The sequence below is a fragment of the Benincasa hispida genome, unplaced genomic scaffold (assembly GCF_009727055.1).
Source record: "Benincasa hispida cultivar B227 unplaced genomic scaffold, ASM972705v1 Contig452, whole genome shotgun sequence".
In the NCBI taxonomy this organism is placed as follows: domain Eukaryota; kingdom Viridiplantae; phylum Streptophyta; class Magnoliopsida; order Cucurbitales; family Cucurbitaceae; genus Benincasa; species Benincasa hispida.
The window spans coordinates 264,348-285,223 of NW_024064862.1; the positions used below are offsets into that span (position 1 = coordinate 264,348).

Here is a 20,876-nt window from a genome sequence, read left to right on the forward strand (position 1 = left end):
TAATAATAATATATTAAAACTTACTTTGCTCATTCTATCACTATACTGCAAGGAATTTCACAAATAATAAGCATTTATAAAATTATAAAATGAAAAGAAAAAGACACAATGTGAAAAAATTATACATACATCCTCTTTCTCCTCCCGAAGTTGTCGGAGACGCTCTTCCTCCATCCATTTTGCTTGTTCTGCAAGTTTCTTTTTGTAGGCACTAGTGACAAATTTGTCCTTACCAGCATACAGATGATCATCTTTGCTTCTCTCCTTGGCTAGTTTTCTTTCATATATAATCTCCTGCTCCCTCTCTCTCTCTTGTGCCTTTTTCATCAAATTCTGAATATATTTTGGCTGCAATAGTAAGGCAGGGAGCCAATAAGTGTTTTCACCAGAGTGGCAACATTAGAATAGGGTGATATTGTAATTATATACATATTAAGTTTCATTTAATATATCATTATTATGTTTCATTAAGTTCTAGGATGATCTTTTTTCTCTTTGTTAGATACAGTGAGAAAAAAGTTAGGTGAAAGCTCACTGGTTTCTTCAATTCCTAATTCTAGTTGAATCATATGACCTAGTTCAAATCTAGAAGGATTCAAAGATGTTGTGTCTATTTATTATAAATCAAGCCGTTGCCTCAACGACCCCAGCATTGTAAATAAATAAAGTTCTAATCAGTTTTCCAGAAGACATTTTGAGTTTCAATGTCTGAACTGAGAGTCTGAAATTCTGTTCCCATCCTCAAATTCTTCAGATTAATAAGGAAGAGTTCACGGATCAGGAACTTCCAAAATCGTATGCTGATGCTGTAATATCCAAAGCAAACATGAAGCTGCCAAGAATATCCAGGTATGACCAGATACTGTGAACTCCAACAAAGTCATCCCTCCAATCTCGTCATTTTGGGTCAAAAAAGAGAGTGATATGCTGAATTTGGATTTTGATTCCATGTTAGTAATAACAAGATTGATGGGGTATTATTCTTGGGCTGACATTAAGACTACTCTTGAAGATTTCTTTCCAGCCTCTATTGCAATTAGTAGCGGATCCAGAATTTTTGTTGACTGGAGGGGGCTTTATAATTCAGTAAAAATAATTTATAAGTGAGTAGTTTTAAAAATTTATAAATCACAATTGTACATCAGAATTTCTTCATTTAGATTCCAAATTAAATCTACAATAACATTGTAACGACTATAAATCAAGAAGAAATTAACAACATAACAACAATATTATAACTTAAACAACCCAACAAGCAATGGTTAAGATGTTTAACAACAATATCATAACTTAAACAACCCAACAAGCAACGCTTAAGATGTTTACTTAAGATCCATAAATTATTTCAAAAAATTAATAAAAATAAATATAAAATAAAGAAACTAAAACAAAAAATAAGAATCATTTGAAATATGAAAACCAAATGCATATAATTATAAATAAAATAGCAAACTTAAAAAGAAGAAGAAAAATAAATTACAAAATTTACCTCACAAACCGGGAGAAGAAGTTGAAAAAGAAGCCAAGAAGAAGTTGAAGAAGAAATTTAAGAAAACTAAAACAAAAAATAATAATGATTTGAAATATTAAAACCAAATGCATAAAAATAAAATAACAAACTTAAAAAGAAGAAAAATATTTTTTTTTTGAAAAAAAAAAACTTATGTCACAAACTAGGAGAAGAAGTTGAAGAAGGCAATAAGGCGACAAGAAGTTGAAGAAGAAATTAAAAAGCTAAAGATTTATTGAAGTTGAAGCTTTATAAAAATAAACAAAAAAACATTAAAAATGAAGTTGAATAGTCATGTAGATGAATTCCTTCTTAATTTCCAGCTGTATTTGGTGGAGATTAGTGTGTAATTATTGTTTTGTTTTCCAAAAATCGAAGGGCTATTAAGGAAGGAAAATCTGAAAAACAAATGTAAAGAGTGGGGCTTAAACCTGGGTCTGGAGGGAACTGAAAGCTAGATTTACCACTGGGCTTGCTAATCGTATTGATACTATGTCAATTATATATATATATATATCATATAAAGAGCATAAAGTTGAGGAAGGGTTTGGGCCTATACTAAATCTGCCAGTGGTTGCAATCAATCCATACTTTGATGACAAATACTTAACTAAATGCAATAAGCTTATTGATTCTGAATTTGCAATTGGTAAATTTCATCTTGAAGGGGAGCCATGGTCAAAGGAGATGCATTCCCTTCCAAAAGTCATCAATAGTTAGGGTGGTTGGGTTTCTATCACGAATCTGCCACTGACTTTTTGGAAGAAATAGGTTTTTGAAGCCATCGGTCATTACTTGGGAGGACTTCTTGAAATATCAACACAAACTTTGAACTTACTTGACTGTTCTTCTGCAGCAATTAAAGTCGAAAGGAATTTTATGTGGTTTTATTCCAGCTTAATTACCCATTGAGGATGCGAGTTTGGGAAAAAATTTTATCCATTTTGAACACAAGGAAGATTTGAACTTCCAGATGAATTATCTACCTAACAAATGAAATTTCTTGGCATCAGACTTCTCAAATTCACTGGATATTCCACGGATCAGAGAAATAATGGTTGATGAGGGTTTCGAAGTTGATTCTCTCATAGGAAAAATGATTTCAATTCCAGCCGTTGACGAGGAAATTTCAAATGAAGGGCCATTGGAACCGGGGGAAATCATTTCATACATCAAAAAAGCACAAGAGCCGGTTTCTAAAGAATTAAATGGTAAACATTCTCTTTTCTCAAAGAACAGGTTAACCAATAATAAAACGCACGTTACTGTAGAAGTGCCGACACATTTATCCCAAAGTTTACAGCAAACGAACAGTTGCCAAGGAGCCAACTCTAAAGTTGTGGAGGATCAAGCTTTGCATCCCGATAGCCTGGAATCTGAAAAGTCTCAACAACATTCTCGGTCTACTCAACCTTCATCTTCAAATTTAATTCTAGAGGGTTCTACAACATGATGACGAAGAGCCAGCACAAGATATTCAGCATGAATTCGATAAGGACTTGAATCCAGAAAGCCCCATAACTTCCTCCTCACCTTCCCAAACTCAAAAAAACAAATGTTTGGCCGATGTTCTGGTTAATCACTCAATTAATCCGGATTTCTTGGAGGATAGTTGTGTTCTCTGAATCTGTATTCTCTGGAAGAAAGGAATTTCATCCAGAAAAGTAAACTGAACTGGTTAAAATTGGGGGATGAGACTACTACTTTTTTCATAGATATCTTTCAGCAAAGAAGAGAAGGAGCTTGATAACAGAATTGTATTCTAGTGATGGAACCTCCATTCACTCATTTCGTGCAATTGAGGAGGAAACATTGAATTATTTCTCCTCTTTATACAAAAGAATCTCAGCACCTAGATCCAAGATCCATCCCCACAAGCATCATTCGGAGGCAAGTTTCAGCCCTACAAAACTCCTCCTTAATAGCAACATTTCGAAGAGAGGAAATACAGCAAGCTATAAAACTCTTTATTTTAATAAAGCTCCTGAACCCGATGGCTTTAAAGTGGGATATTTCTTGGAATTTTGGTCTAGCTTCCAAGACATTTTCCAGAAAATGTTCCATGAATTTCACCAAAATGGGAAGTGAAACGCTTGTATCGAGGAGAATTTTATTTTCCTTATTCCAAAGGAGGACTCTTTATATGTCAAAGATTTTAGACCAATGAGCCTCACCACCTCTTCCTACAAAATAATTACTGAAGTCCATGTCGAGAGGTTGGAGAAGGTAAATGCCATCATTAATTTCCAACACTCAAAGCACCTTCACTGGGGAAAGACAAATCCAATATCCGGTGTTGATTGCTAATGAAGCAGTGGAAAATTATCGTGCAAAGAAAAGGAACGGATAGATACTCAAACTAGATATGGAAAAAGCTTTTGTAGAGTAAATTGGAATTTCCTAGAAAGTGTCCTTAATTTCATGGGTTATCATCTAAAATGGGTTGAGTGGATTAATGGATGCATTCACAATCCAGAATTTTTAGTCTATAACAATGGAAGACCTAGAGGACGTATTCTTGCATCAAGAGGAATTCGACAAGGTTATCCACTCTCACCTTTTTTATTTCTCATCATTGGTGAAGTTCTAAGCAATCTTATTCATCAAATACATGAGAATGGGTTATTTGAAGGGTTCTTGGTAGGGAAGGAAAAAGTTCATCTCTCCATCTTGCAATTTGCAGACAACACCCTTTTGTTTTGTAAGTATGATGATGTTACGTTGGAAAATCTTGTACAAACAGTTGGTTTTTTTGAGTGGTGCTCCAAACAAAAGGTTAATTGGGAGAAATCCACTTTATATGGGGTCAACATTGATGAGGACACTTTGGTTCCCACAGCTTCCCGATTTAATTGCAAGGCTGGAAATTTTCCTTTCACTTATTTGGGGGCTGCCTTTAGGTGGATACCCAAAAAAGTTCTCCTTTTGGCAGCCTATAATTGATCGAGTACATTTGAAGCTCAACCATTGGAAGAGGTATAACCTATCTAGAGGTGGCAGGTTAACTCTTTGTAATGCAGTCTTGGCGAATCTACCAACCTACTGCATGTCTATATTTCAAATGCCTAGTTTGGTTATAGTAGAATTGGAAAAAATAATGTGCAACTTTTTTTGCGAAAGTCAGCAAGGAAGCAAAATGAAGCACCTAGTAAGACGGGAAATAGCCTAAAAAATGCTGCAAGATGGAGGTCTAGGTGTTGGCAATCTGAAAAACAGAAATTTAGCGTTGTTATTCAAATGGGGATGGAGATTTTTTAAAGAACCTGACACTCTTTGGTGCAAAATAGTGAAAAGTATTCATGGTATTGATCCTCACCATTGGCAAACTTCCCGGAAAATTTGGCTTGAGCTTACATAGTCCATGGATTAGTATATCCAAGATTTGGAGTAAATTTGAACCATTCGCGGGATTCAAACTGGGAAATGGGAGGAATATATTCATTTGGAGTGACCCATGGTGTTTGGAAATACGTTTTAATTTGGCCTTCCCTCTTCTTTACCACACTGCTTAAACACCAAAGGGAACTATAAATGATCATTGGGACCCGACAACTTCCTCTTAGAATTTATCATTTCGGTGGCCACTAAAAGAAGAGGAAATTTCAGAGTTTCAGCTACTGTTGGGCAGTTTGGAAGGTAAAAGATTGTCTCATTCCCCCGATTCTAGAATTTGGTCCTTGGATTCCTCCGGGAAATTCTCTGTTGTGTCTTTATCAAAGCATTTGATTGCACCATCCCCCAGATAAAGTCTTATTTAAAGCATTATAGAAATCCAAGAACCCCATGCGAGTTAACATTTTGGTATGTGTTATGTTGTTTGGATCACTCAACTGCTAGGCAACTCTTCAACATAAGCTCCAAATTCATTATTTATCCTCAATCATCTGTCCACTTTGTTTAGCCAGTGGTGAAGATTTACGACATCTATTTTTTGTTTGCCCCTTCTCTCCTAAATGTTGGTGGAAGCTCTTTTCATACTTCAATGTGTTCTGGGTGTTTGGACCTTCATTTCGAGATGATGTCTCTCAACTTCTGTGCGTCATTCACTATCATCAAAGGCTCAAGTCTTATGGTCAAATGCAATTAAGCCAGTACTGTCAGAAATTTGGTTAACACAATCGGTGAGTCTTTCAGGACAAAGCCATTGATTGGTCGGGTCGGTTTGGTTCAGTAGTCTTCTTGCTTCCTCATGGTGTTCACAATCCAAGTTCTTCGTTGATTACTTCATTCAAGATATATGTCTTAACTAGAATGCTTTCATATATTCAGCTTAATTGTGTATTTAAGTCCTTTTGATGTAATGCACTATGAGAAGTAAAGTGTGATTTTCGATGTATTTTGTATTGGGATATGAGGAGGGCGCTAAGGTTGTGTCAACCTAGTTAAGATAGTCCAATGCGCCTACTGACCCTCTGTTCTCTTTGTTTTCTATGTCTATCCATCTATTTGACTCATTGTACTTTGAGCATTAGTCTCTTTTCATTATATCAATGAAAAGTTTGTTGCTATTTAAAAAAAAAAAAAAGAAAAACTGAAGTCTAGCACTCCAGATGAACTGCAAAAAGGAACATAGTACTTCTAATTCGTACAATAATATATCTAGTCGTATTTTTCTTGTTTTTCTAGGCATGTTTCCAAGAATTTGATTATTGAACCATTTAACAACTTCTAATCTCAAACACAGCCATAAAAAATTATAATACCAAGACCCAACCATTGGTCAAAATCATAGAGCTCACAGCTGCAACTGCCAAAAGCCTAGAACCCTTTTGAAAGTACAAAATTTGTGAAGAAATCTGAAAAGGTAACAAAGGAACCAAGCAAGTTTCTAGAAGAAATCTGAAATAGTAACAAAGGAACCAAGCAAGTTTCTGGATCAAATTATGAACATACCTTTCGCTCTTCACGATCATATGCTCGAGGTTGAACAGCCTTTTCTTTCATTTGATCATAGACTCCATCATAGTCAAAAACAGATGGATCCTCCTCTAGTGCTTTCCTGTGTTGGTCCTCAATCTAATTTGATTTTTCGAGGGGAAAAAATAAAATAAGTCTAATATACAACCCTGAGATTTCTTGTTAATGACATTATCTTTGCTGAACAAATTGCCACTAGTAAAGAAAAAGGTACCAACACAAGAAAAATTAGTCGCAAACAAGCTAACTTACATCCTTAAGTGCCTTATTCTTGGAAGCTTGACGGGATATCTCTCTCTCAACATCATCATCATCATCATCTTGAAATCCAAGAGGAGCAGGAAGGGGTGGTCTTGTAGGCTGCTTCTGCTGTGATGGCTTAACCCTAAGCTGCAGGCCATATTTGCTCATTTTTACTGTCTTCTCACCGTTCCTGTGAAAATTTAAAAGCAACTGATTGATGAATAATTCATATAAAAATGCTTCCATATTAAACACCAATGCTCTTTAAGGATAGATTATGCAATGACCCAACTTCCTAAATCCTCTAACCAAAGTGCAAAGAAAATAACTTTGTTCCCTGAAACAAGGAAAATTCCTTAGAACAATCTCAACACGAAATAGAGTACCCTTTTGTTGGGATCCCAAATAAAACAGAGATGAAATAACATTAGGGTTTAAGATTATCAAAAAACTGGAAACAAACAACATCCTGATAAAGGCCTAACTAACAAAAAGAATGCAAAATTTCCAACAAAAATAGAAAATTATGCTGACACAATCTCCCTGGCACACTTAGCAACCCATAGTGTGCCTCCTATGCTTTTTCCATTACCTTAAAACATACCTTCCGAAGGAATGAGTATTAAAAATACTCAATATGTAACCCCACTGATGAATCCTCATAGGTTGGTCTAGTGGTCAATAAGAATCATGAGTATAATAAATGACTTAGAGGAATGGGTTCAAATCATGGTGGCCACCTACCTAGGATTTGATGTTATATGAGTTTCCTTGGCACTCAAATGGTGTATGATCAGGCCAATTGTCCCGTGAGATTGGTCAAGGTGTGCAAGAAACCCACTAAGGTTAGACATGCATGCACAAGTACGAGATGCACCTAGTGAATAAATAGGAAGGATCCAAAATTTAGTCAAAATTTTTCCAACTAGTCAAAGCAGATACACCATCTCATTAAACCATACCAACTCACTGGTGCAAGCAAGAATCCTAGGGATCTCTACTCTATCTAATGGTAGTTGGCACTCAGTTAGTGGAGCCAAGTCTCATCCAACAAGGCACCTCAGTCTAAATAATATACATTAGGTTACAAACTCTCCAGTGGGTGGTGGGCGTTAAGTGGAACTCAACTTCAACCGATGGTAGCTGGCACGCAGCCTGTGAAGCCAAACTCCGCTCACATAGGTCCTCAATCATAGTATATCCACATGATCGATAGATGTTTGCCACTTTTCATAAACATGCTTCAAATATAACTATGCATGAATTCCTATAATCAAACATTTTCCATGTATCCTAACAATCCAGACTAAGGTCTCATCTACATGTGTATATCAAGTCATTCAAACCATATTCACGCCACCTAGAAAAAACATCCAGTTCATTCAACATCCATGCCACATAGTCAAAACATTCACTACTTCACTCGACATTCTAAACACACAATTCAGAATGTTCAACAGTTTATTCATTATTCCAAGCACATAATCCAGGCACTCAATAACTCATACAACATGAAAATGTCCAATGAATTAGCTTGTCTTAGAACAACTTATAACCCCGAATCTAAAGAATCCATATAAATTAAACAGAAATTAGAAGCCTTTAGTGATGTAAACCTTTGCCTAAGGTGATTTAGAGGTCATAGAGTTTATTGTAAAATTACCCCAGAAGCGTTTAGGGATTAGCCAAACAGATCCTTAACCAACACTGCTTCTAAAATGATTTAACCAAATTTGAATCAGTCCTGGCACTAAACAGAAAGGTTCTCAATGGTTAGAACTGATCCGGAAGGACTTTCAATTGAAACAGAAAGATTCAAAAATTACACTGACCCCAAGTGGAGGAGGGGCGGCGTGCGATTGGCCTCAACCAAAGGCGGCGGCGGCAGTTAATAGCACGGTGATGTGATTCAGGCTGGACCGTGACCGGCGCGGAGTTGGGGTTGCAGACGACTCAAGAATTACGTGGGCCTTCTCGTGCACAGCGCGCAGGTGACGTAAGCGTTGAACAGGGATGGCGACGGCGTGATCGGAGCGAGGGGCGGTGCTGAACGGAAAAGGCAGCAGCGGTTGTGGAACGCGTGGCGGTCTCGAGGAAGAAGATGAAAAAGAGAGATCGAGGGATTTCACATCTTTTATTGGATTTTTTAATAATTGATCATTAAAGTCAAGTATTACGAAGCACAAACATATATACGGTTATACGATACGGATACAATCGAATACGGTAATTCATCAATTTCTAAAAAATCAAAATACGGATACAATCGGATACGGTAATTCATCAATTTCTAAAAAATCAAAATACGGATACGTCTAAAGATGTATAATTTTTTATATATTTTTTTTAATATATATATTTCTAAAAAACGAGGATACTGATACGTTGAAGATACATTTTTTTTCTTCAAAAAAATTTAGGATATAGATAAATTTAGCATAAAGTTAATAACCACAAAATAGAATACAAACATTGAAATACAATACAAAAAAGTAACATCTAAGATGTTGAAGTATAATAGTTAATAAAATACAATAGAAAAGTGATTCATATTGTAAAGAAGAAGAAAAAGAAGATTAGAGAGAGAAGTATGAAGATAAACGAAGAACTTATTGTTAAAGATATCCAAATGGTTTATATTTTGGTGGAGTTTATGGGGACTCAAATGTGAATTTTGAGTTTAGATGATTTTAGTCTAGGGTTTGGTCCATTATTTATTTATTTTTCTTTTAGTTTTGGACTCGAATAGTGAGCTTTTTAAATAGGTTGCCTAATTTTAGATTAGGAAAGGTTAGATGAGTTACTTTGACTTTTTTCTTAAAGAAAAAAGTACGCATATAAATAGATACGTCAAATCGCGTGTCAAATGTGTATCTGAAAAGTATCTAAAAATATAGATACGTCAAATCGCGTGTCAGATACGTATATGGGAAGTATGGTATCCGATACGTGTCTGATACTGATTCTTTGCCTCACATGAAGTATTTGTGCTTCATAGGTCGAGTATAATAGAGTTTGAGGGTGTAAAAATCGAACCGGGAGTTAAATTTTTATTAGAGTTGGAACCGAACTGGTCTAGGTTTACCCCAACCATATAATTTGAAACAAAAGAAATTAGGGAATATATCTCTCTCACACACATTTTTAATTTTTTATGCCAAGTTTGTCCTTTCATTATAAACTTTACTTTGCATTGAAAAACACTTGAAAAGTGCTTTAATTGACTTCAAATTTAGAGTTATTATTACTAGTTGGTGTGATTTAATGTGGTTGATTGAGTTAAATTTTAGGAAACCGAATCATCCGAGAAAGTTGGGCTTATTTGGACAAAATTTGGTTCAAATGTCTAAATACAAGGACCTCAATGAAAAGAATCAAATTCCCACGAAAGCGTGAGATCATCTTGCATTTAGTTTTTTTTTTTTCCATTTAATAGAAATAAGAATACAGGAGTCCACACAAGAAGAGTAGATGATAAATGTAACACCGTGAATTTTCATTTTTATATAATTTCAGTAATTTTGCTAGTAGAGGGCATTTTTAGAATTTTGGAGTTCAAGTGTAAATATGAGAAATTAATTTTTGACCTTACAAAATTATTCAATTTAGAAATTTATGACAGGAATTAATCTCACTTTCTAAGAAATAAAAGAAGTTAATAAAATAAAGTGGAATTAGGAAAGTAATAAAATAAAGTTTAATTTATTTCCTTTTTAAGTTTTAAGTATTATTATTATTATTATTTTCTTTTTTTATATAAAAACAAAACTTCCTTTTCCTTCTTCCTCCTCACCGTGTGCCCCTTTTTTTTTGTGAAAACCCTAGCTGTCGAAACCAGCAGCCGCCCTTGAGTCCGTCGCCGGCCATCCGCACCTCCAGCTAGACATCAGTTCCGATAGTCGCTCGCGGAACGCCTCGGTCGCTCGGTGTTTGCAGTCTGAAGCAGTCGTTCGTCGACCCCCAATCGCCGCCGCCTGCCGCCGAAGACCCACCCCCAGGTCAGCCGTCGCCCCTACCTCCTCGCGTCAACAGTCTGAGCCACACGCACAAGGTCTCTCCCCAGTCCCTCGTGGTCATTGTCGAGGTGTTGCCCGTCCGCTCGTGGGTCGCTGCTGCTCAGATCGACGGCAACGAACTCGAGCCACTGCTCAGACCGGCGGCAACGAACTCGAGCCCCCATCGACGCCCAGCCTCGAGTTTTGCAGTTGCCAAGTTCCCAGTCGTCGATAATGCCAGAACGTTAGAGTTTGTGGTAAGTTATTCATTGATTTTTACGATGGGTTTTGGATATCTTGGATGCGCATTAAGTTTCGATATTTTTGGTTGACAATTCAGTGTGATCGAAGTTTGGTTTGGAGATTGGGTCGTTCCGAGTCGCCGTCAAGCAAGGATTGTGAGCAATTGGTGAGTTTAATTGGGTTCTTAACACCCTTCGTTTCGGCGTGTATCTATAGTCAATTTCGTGTCTGAAGCTCCACTGTAGTTCGACTTGAGCAAACACTTCGAGGTTCGATTCAGGATTCTTTTTAAGCAAGGAAGGAGATAAATTTGTTCGATTGAGCTCAAACTCTAAGGTAAGTAATCTTACTACTGGAATTGCCTTTGTATCGGGCGATAAATTTATGATTTATTTTTTTGAGGATTTTAAGACTAGTTGCAAGGATACTTTTGACTATTCTGAGATTTAATGGATTGTTTAGAAAAGATATAGGAGCATGTGATAATATGTCTGAAGAATTTTAATGTATGAGCATGATTTAGAATTTTATGAGTTATATTAAAAGGATGATTGAGCATGACTCTTAAATGTAAGTTAAGTGGCACTCCTACTGGAATGTCTTAAAGTTAGATGAGGATTCGACATTTGCTGATTCATATAGTTTTGCGATTTATGATGAGAATGTGTAGACCGTACTATATATTATGAAATCTCAAATACTTGATTGTTTACATAGTTTAGTGCATGAAAGTGATGTACTAGAGCAGATCCATTAACACTAGATTAATTTTAACACTAGATTAATTACGTATGTTGAAGTTAATTAACATGACCTTGATGAGGAGATTTTAGAGGATTCATGATTAGGTGAATGTTATATGTAATAGGAAGTTAGATGCCATTTTTTCCTTTCCAGACGTAATGTGACTACATGAAAGTAATGCACGTCCAAGGACCCTAGTACATGAAAGAGATGTACTAGGGCTGGTGTGTATGAAAGTGATACATACCTAGAGGGTACTGGGGTGTACGAAAGAGGTACATACTCAGTGGGTTATGTGTATACGAAAGAGGTGTATGCCTAACCATGTGTATGAAAGAGGTACACATCCCTACATTTATAGAGAGGATCTGGAGTGTACGAAAGAGGTACATACTTAGTGGATTATGTGAATACGAAAGAGGTTATACATAATTAGATGTACGAAAGAGGTACATACTCAGTGGGTTATGTGTATACGAAAGAGGTGTATGCCTAACCATATGTACAAAAGAGGTACACATCCCTACATTTATAGAGAGGATCTGGGGTGTACGAAAGAGTTACATACTCGGTGGATTATGTGTATACGAAATAGGTTATACATAATTAGATGTACGAAAGAGGTACATACTTAGTAGGTTAGGTGTATACGAAAGAGGTGTATACTTAACTAGGTGTACGAAAGAGGTACACCTTCAGTGGGTTATGTGTATGAAAGAGGTACACATTAAGTGGGTTATGTGTATACGAAAGAGGTGTATGCATAACCATGCGTATGTAAGAGATTGTGTTTCGGGTAGGCATCTAGAGGACATAGGCGCCTAGCCTGACCCAGTAGTGGGGTTACTTACTGAGTATTTCATACTCATTCTTTCTTATGTTGATGTTTCAGGTAAGGGTAGAGATGCACCAGTGATGGCGTAGCAGAATTCGTGATCGTGTCACTAGGACTAGTTTTTACGCTTCCGCATCATGAAATTTAGAGTCCTTATTTTTCCCTTAATGTTTAGTTTTACTGTTTGAAACTTATTATTACGGACTATTTATTTTATATATGCTTTTAATAGTCTTTACAAATTACGGGTACCCTAATATTGTTTTAACAATTACATTTAATAAATGTCTTTTGAACTTCTCTTGTTTATTTAGCATTTATTTCAACATAACTGAGCGTCATTTCAAATTCTATGCATGCATTTATTTTAGTAACGGCCTAACTTAAGTCCTAGGGGGTCGGGTCGTTACAATAAACATCATAATCAACATGTTATAGAAGAAGAAGAAAAGGGATAGAAGGACCTCACCGTTGTTGAATCCCGGTCTTCTCGTAATTTTCTCTTGCTTGTCTCACGAACACCTCTTCAACGATCAAGGACACCACTATAAGAATAACCATGTTATTCTCTAGGATTCCAAGAGTTAGAAGTGTGGTCTCTAACACTAGGAAGAAAAAGAGGTAGAGAGAATTTTTTGAGAGAGTAGAGAGGAATTTTGGTGGAAGCTAGGGTTTTTCTTTTCACAATGTCACATTTATACAGATAATAAGAGTCTAAAGTATATCTTTAAATAGGAGTTGAACTCGAGACAAAGGAGATGACTTGAGCTGATCGAAGACTATGATTGTACGATTGCGTACCATCTAGGAAAAGCCAATGTAGTAATAGATGCTTTAAGTAGGAAATCTAATCATCCCAAGGCTGCATTAAATGTAGTAAAAGGAGTATTGTTGTAGGAGTTAAGGAATTCTAATGCTACCCTAACAGTAGGCAGCTTAGGAATCTTATTTGCTCATTTTTAGGTAAGGCCTACGTTGGTGAATGAAATCATCAAGGAACAACCCAAAGATGCAGTTCTCAGGAAGTTAACTAGAGAAATTAGCCTGAAAAAGATAGCAAAATTTCAATTGAGATCAGATGGAGCACTAGTAAAGGAAAACAAGTTGTGTATGCCTAATAGTGTAACCCTGAAGAATACAATCCTAGAAGAAGAGCATAGTTCAACTTATGCTATGCATCCTAGAAGTACTAAGATGTATAGAACCATGAAGAAGACTTACTGGTGGCCAGGAATGAAGCGGGACATAACTGGCTATGAGAATAAGTGTTTGATTTGTCAGCAGATTAAGCCCAAGCGCCAGAGACCAGCAAGACTCTTAAACCCGCCTCCAGTACCTGAGTGGAAATGGGAGCACGTGACGTTGGATTTCTTATTTGGATTGCCCAGAACTTGTTGTTGTTATGACAACATTTGGGTGATAGTAGACAACTCATGAAGATAGTCAGATTTCTGCCAGTCAAGGTGACATTTACACTCGACAAGCTGGCCAAGCTATACGTAGACAGGGCAGTGCGCCAGTTGGAGCACTGGTAATGATAGTGTTTGATAGAGATCCTAGATTTACCTCGAAGTTCTGGCCAAGTTTGCAAGTAGCTCTGGGGACTAAGTTGCATTTCAGTACAAATTTCATCCTCAGACAGATGGTCAGTTAGAAAGGACTATCCATATATTGGAAGATATAAAAGAGCTTGTGTGTTGTATTTTAAAGGTAGTTGGGGCACACATTTGCCTCTGCTGGAATTTGCATACAACAATAGGTACCATTATGTATTGAAGTGGCACCATATCAGGCTTTGTATGAGAGACAGTGCAGAACTTCAGCCTGTTGGAATGAAGTTGGGGAAAGAAAGTTGATAGGACCAGAGTTGGTGTAGATGACTTTAGAGAATGTTAAGCTAATTAGAGAAAACTTAAAAGTAGCACGAGATCGTCAGAAAAGTTATGCAGATAAGAGGAGAAGGGAGTTAGAGATCAAGTTTTTCTTAAGTTAAGTTTTTCTTAAGTTATCTCCATGGAAAGGTGTGATACACTGCGAAAGGAAAGGGAAGATAAGTTCGAGGTATATTAGACCATATGAGATAGTTGAACGAGTCGGACATCTACCTACAGATTAATGTTACTGTTAGCTCTAAAAAAGAGCCATTATTCTTAGCTTACTTTAGGCTCATTAATGGATTTTATGTGTTTATTGTCTTATTTTGTATGTATCATGCTGAGGAGGTTGAACCAAGAAATCAGAGTCAAACGGGGCTAATTTGAAGCAATTTGGAGGTGGTTTGAGCAGTCAGGCTTCAAAGCAGTGAAAATTATGAAACAACCACTGTCACAAGGTTGCAACACTAGCTTGACGCTCTAAGGCAGAATGTGCAGCGTTGCAACACTCCGAAGTTGCACAATGCCAGCATTGCGACATTGCGATTTTTCCTATAAATACTCCTCATAAGCCCTATGTCAAAATATGTCGAATTTAGAACGCCAAATTGATGGAGGCCGAAGTAAAACTTTATGCTTCTTCCTTTTCCTTTAATTTTTAGTATCTTTAGGTTATTTTTTATTGTATTTTTGGATTATGGACGTGTTTTGGATTGTACCCCATCAGTTTGTTTATGAATCAATGAGATAATCTTTCATTTAGTTCTTGGATCGAACATTCTTGTATTTTGATGAGTTTTCTATTCAATTTTTGTGCTTTAATTTAGAATTATGTTTTTCTTGAATCTTGTTTAATTTATACTTGCTTTTATGTGTTGGATTGATGCTGCTATCATGATCGCATGTCTTAGCTAGTTAAATTCAAGCTCGCACGCATCCTTGTAATTGTCCATGTTTTGAATTTACCCATGTAGCACAAATTAGATGAGCATGCTTAAGTTTATAGGCTATCCTTGAATCTTTGCATCACACGTTTAATCCAGATTTAAAGAATAAATTGATTATTTGAACATGGTTATCCTAACACTTAATTAACATAGTTGAATCCTAAATCTTAATGTATGTGTTTCTAGTTTCTTATGGCCTCTAAGGACCCAATTGCATCTAGGAGCATGTAGGTTAGTTGAGGTACGGTCTTTCCAACCATAATTATGAATTAGGATGCTCGATTGGTTCCAATTAATTGATTGTCGGCCTTTGTAGAGATTAGTTAATTCACATCAATTGGATAGTTATGCATGCATAATTCGAATACATGATATGTTGGTTGAAAATAATGATTTAAACTACATTGAATAGGTACTTGATTCGAGAACAAGACGAATCCATTAAAGTTTCATATATCCCTTGAAATTTCCTTTTCTTGAATGTTTTTAGTTTCAAAACCAAAAACCAAAACCCAGTTTTTATTGTTTTTCCACAGTCAAATCCCAAAAGAAATTAATTCTTCGCTTCTCTGTGGTTTGACCTTGCACTTACCACTGTTGCTACGTTTTAGTAGTAATAAGAGTAGTTTGGTGATTGTACAAATTTTCTTTTGTTTTGGTTCGGATTCGAATTAAGAACATCGATTCTACCAACCCGAACAGTTACCTCCAAAGTTATCTAAGATACATGATGTCTTCCATGTATCCATGTTAAAGAAGTATGTTTCTGATTTGTCTCATGTTTTTTGAGATCAACCAATTTAGTTGAAGGAGAACTTAACATATGAGGAAGAACCAGTGCAAATCCTAGACAAGAGAGAACATGTGTGGAGAAATAAGACAATTCCTCTAGTGAAGGTGTAGTGGAAGAACCATGGAGTAGAAGAAGCCACCTAGAAGACAGAGAACTAAATGAAGATCAAGTATCCCTATCTTTTCTTGTAGGAAGCACAACTAAGATTTTGAGGATGAAACTTTTCTAAGGGAAAGGTAAATTGTAAACCCTAGAAGTTGATTCCCTAAATAGCATGCTTGGAATTCATAAATGTTTTGGTTGTTGTTATTATTGTTGTTGTTATAAAGTGTTTTAAAGTATGCCTATGAAGTTAGTTTCATTTAGACAAGTAGGGAATAGTGAAAGAAAGAATTTTCCTAAATGTTTAATCTTTTAAAAGGAAGGAATCAAGTAGTAGTTGAAAAATATTCTAAGTGTTGGAAAAGGTTGCTCTTGGGTCTAAAAGAATATCCTTGACACTAAGCCAAATTTTGAGAAGTTTTGTGATTGAAGAAGCTTAGACGATGAGCTTGGTGGGTGAGGTTACTGTGGCGCTTGCCAAGATGTAACATGAGAAAGGAGGCCTAGGTGTGAAGGCAATTCTAGGTGAGGGATTCGACATGAAGTAGGCGATGGCATGAAGAAGAGCTTGGTAGGTGATGACTTGGAGGTTAGTTGGGCGATGGAAGTGAATCATGTTCGTTAGACTTGGGCTGGGAAATGAACTATCTTAGGCATTGGTATGTTGAGGAAATAAGTTTATTAATCCTAATTAGTGGGCCAAGTGGCACAATTAGGAGACTAAGACAAGGTTCAATGGCATGAGGTGGAAATTAATTTATGCAAAGTAGTCATGCGAGGGCAAGTATAAATATAGGTTGGAAAGAAGGAAAGGGTTTTGCAATTTTTTTCGTGCCAAAGGAGAGGTTTTGCAGCCAAAGGAAAGCTTAACCAGTGAGGAAGAAGACCTAGGGCTGTTGAGAGGAAATAACCACTGATTGATGGTTGAATCATGAAGAATTGGAGGGTGTTCTAATCTTTGGTTCATTTGGAGCAAGCTGAGCAGATTGATGATTTTTTAACTCATCATGGAAAATTAGAGGCTAAAAATTTTTGAGGTAAGATAGTTTAAAGGATATGTAAGTTTATAGAAGGAAGTTTTAAGTTTTGATGAATAGATTTCAAGTTATAAGGGCTGGAATTTAAAACAAGGTTTTGAATGAGTAAGTAGGTAGCTGAACGGGTTGAACCAAGCAAGTAGGTGGATTAGGAGAGAAGGGGCAAGCAATTACCCCAGGCGAGTGCCTATCGAGCACGCCTATCACATTCCCACACCACTAGGCGAGCAACAAGCCCATTGCCTTGTGAGAGAGTAGCTCGTCGCCCAGTGTCCATGCGCGCCCCTGATGCCTAGTCGTGCGTGTTGCTACTGAGCACGCATTCTACCCGAGCATCTGTGTGCATGATTTTTTGCCCACGGGGGGCCATCCAGTAGCCTGTGTACGCCTGGAGGACAGTGTGCGTAAGATAACACCCACTCACAATGTTACTGTGCACCATCCAGCCCGTTGATGTGCCTATGATGCTGTGAGCCTAGTCTTGACATAGTTTTGGATTCTTGGTGTTGGTAAACTATTGTTAAGACCCTTAGACAATAATATGGATATTAATTCACCAAGACACATTAATGAGGGCTTTTAGGAAGAATATAGGGTCCTTTGAATAAGAAAAGGAAAAGTGACTTGTAAGGCTAAGTTAGCTAAGTCATTTAAGCTCAAGGCGACCAAGCATAGTTAACCCAAGGTTTCTAATTGTTATGATAGGCCAAATGGAGATTGGGAAGGCCTATAGACCTCTAAAAAGCTAGCCTTAGATAGTGAATAACAACGTTTTAAGAAAAAGAATTTCTTAAAGTATTTTCTATGCATACTTATGAACGATTAACTCCAAGTACGTGAATGCATAGTTATGATTGAATGAATACTTTATCTTGCATGAATTTTTAGGCATAAAGTTTACTTGAAAGCTATGAGTTCCAATGTTTTAGTGCATGAGTTCTTATAAAAAGGATGATATATGTTGGATTTCACTGTGATGATTCAAACATGCTAATGTTGATTCAAGCATTACTAATGTTCACGAGTTTCTCTGATAATATTTGTCTAAAGCTATGTTTTGAGGCATGCTGAGTTATTTTAAATGCAAAGTTTGTTTTATGTAAAGCATGATTTCACTACCCTAGTTATGGAACCCGATACTGAATGTAGTGAAGGAATCTAGGACCCTGATGCTGAAGGAGATGAACGTATCGTAGGAAGGTCTTTGGGACCCACTTTAGCACACATGAAGGCTTTGGGTCGTGTGTTAGGATGCTATTAGCCTTTGAGGCATCTTTATGTGCACATATTATTACTATTGACGTTGTTTGTGATGTAGAAATTCCACCTTAACTAAGGTTATTGACATTAAGAATGTGAGCAAAAGGGGCTCCCCAACTAAGGTTTAGAGGGTACAAATTATATATGATTTTTTTTTAAGAGAAATGCAGAAAGCATGACACGTTTTTAAGGTTTCCAAAAGTAATATGATAAGTTTTATGATTTATAGGTATGAGTTTTAGGTAAGTATGTTTAACCCTGAAACTGAGGAAGCATTTCCAGTTGTTAGTTATTTTACATATTTCCTAGCATGATTAGGTTATGAATATTTATTTTAAAACAGTCACTCATTGGGCATTCCAACTTACTTTTTTAAATTGTTTTCCTCCCCAGGTAGCGGTTGAAATCCTGGAGCCTAGCTTACAGCTGCCAGTCTACCACAAAATAGTAGATGATTGATAGACTTGAAGATGTCTTAGGTCTTGATCATGTCTATGATGTTTTTGAAGTTCGTGTACATACTAGTTGTGAAGGGTAGAGTAACCCTGCCTGTAATTATGTTTTGTTGTATAAGTTGCGCACCCTAGGTGTAAATATATGTAATTATGTGTTGGTATGTAAAGCCCATTGGGAATGATAATGTCTTTTGGTTACTTTACAAGTTTAAGTTAGGTTGCATGCACTATAACTTTCATATACTTGTCTATTAGGTGATCTAAGAGTGTAGAAACAAGTTACAGGTTCTAAGTGGGTAGTAGATGTCATAAGAGAGTTGGTGTCTGCTATCTTCACATCCTTTTCAAGGTTAAAATGGTAGCCTGGGAGGGGGTGTGACATGTTCTCCTTGACCTTAGATGTATGCAACGAAGGGGATAGTTTTGTGACCGTTGCTCGGTGGCCCGCTTCACAAACAACAAATAATGGTGGATGATTTAAGCGTCAAATTACTTCAACGATTGACCCTGGACAACGAAAATTTATGAACAACGACATTGTACCCACACATCTTGCTAAACTCATATTTGGATACCCACTCCATCGTCTTTAGATTTGTGAAGTTCGAACTTTTTCATATATCAACCAACTGTAGGTTGTATCAATTCCAACAGAAGCACAAGGATCATCTAAGCATTCAAATTCACTAATTTTGGCATAATGTAAAGCATGCTTCTGTAGAAAAATGGGTTTAAAGACATACCTCTTGTAGAACTTCTTCAAGGCTTCTTCTCCAGTTGCAATCTTCTTCATATCTTGTTTTAGACCACTCAAGATCTTCCCCACTATTCTCTTGGTGCTTTAGATTGAGTTGTGGGATTCAAAACAAGCTTGAATCAAGGGATGAAGGAGAAAAGCTCACTGTTGCAACAAGGTTGAAGAACCTTTCTTCAAACTAGTTTTTCTCTAAAAAACCTTTTGATTGCATGCTCGATTTTCACTCCAATCTTCTCATTATATTGCAGATCAACATGCAAAAAGAACTGCACATGTTGCAGCTCATGCTTGGAGAAGATAAGGCAAAATGGTTGCTCCATGTGTGAGCTAGTTAAGTGATGGATAATGGAAAAAATCATTTTTCCATTTGTGTTTTAGTTTTCATTTCTTTTTTCAATTTTATCCAAAAATCAAATTTTGATTTAAAAATCTATTTGATTTTAAAAATGAAAAATTAATTAATTTCATAAATTAATTATTAAATAAAACTTAATTAATTTAATATCAAATATTAAATTAATTTAACACATATCCATCTTTATATATTTAAATCATATTTAAATATATAAATGCTCCTATTCCGTTTAATTCTAAAATTAAACATATAGTTATATCTCATATAATTACTAATTCTCTCAATTCTAATTTGAACGTTTCAAATTATCTTATCATGCTATTCTAGAGCTAGTCCGTTGCAAGCTAGTAGGGGGACCTTACAGACCTACAGATCATGGGCTCCAACGACCTTTCTTGTGAAACCTAGATTTTCATTTTTCCTACTTAAGCAAGTGTTAAAAGGAATTAACTAAGTGAAAGTTAAATCCTATATTAAAGGGAAGGAAATTTCCAAGTGTTTAGTAGATTTTCTTTGAGTAATTTAAGTTGAGCTTTAATTGGTGAAATTGTAGTGAAATTTGCCTAAGTGTAAAGTCAAAAATGAACCATGCGTTAAGAGACATTAACGCATAAGATGAGAAGAAAGGTGACCTGCGTTCGTAGGGATGAACGCATGATTGGCCGAAGTGTTGGCAAAAGGCATTGCCAAAATTTGCTCATGTGTTAGGTATGCGAAAGCGAAATGTTGTGTGCAAGGCACTGGGTAGACAATTGTCTAGTAGATGAGTAGCGCGACACGATGAGGTGGGTGATCGTGTAGTAATTGCA

At 36.4% G+C, this 20,876-nt stretch overlaps 1 protein-coding gene and 1 long non-coding RNA gene across 4 annotated transcripts in view; one reads left to right on the forward strand and one right to left on the reverse strand.

The window, feature by feature from the left end:
• Positions 1-8,819, reverse strand: part of LOC120069528 (nuclear speckle splicing regulatory protein 1-like) — a 17,886-nt gene extending 9,067 nt beyond the window's left edge. Inside the window, exons 1-5 of one of the 3 annotated variants that reach the window (XM_039021306.1) lie at positions 8,503-8,819; positions 8,334-8,414; positions 6,680-6,860; positions 6,404-6,526; positions 130-348 (exon numbers count right to left, since the gene is read on the reverse strand). In XM_039021306.1, the coding sequence (XP_038877234.1) occupies positions 130-348; positions 6,404-6,526; positions 6,680-6,838 (501 nt within the window). In that variant the 5' untranslated portion in view covers positions 6,839-6,860; positions 8,334-8,414; positions 8,503-8,819. Of the gene's footprint in view, positions 1-129; positions 349-6,403; positions 6,527-6,679; positions 6,861-8,333; positions 8,421-8,502 lie in introns of all 3 variants that reach the window. The other 2 variants (XM_039021304.1, XM_039021307.1) reach the window with 2 other exon arrangements.
• A 1,618-nt stretch (positions 8,820-10,437) lies between these two features.
• LOC120069521 lies at positions 10,438-19,196 on the forward strand. Its single transcript, XR_005479567.1, has 3 exons — positions 10,438-10,922; positions 11,006-11,244; positions 18,894-19,196. It is a non-coding gene; the product is annotated as an uncharacterized LOC120069521 (long non-coding RNA).
• The last annotated feature ends 1,680 nt before the right edge of the window (positions 19,197-20,876 follow it).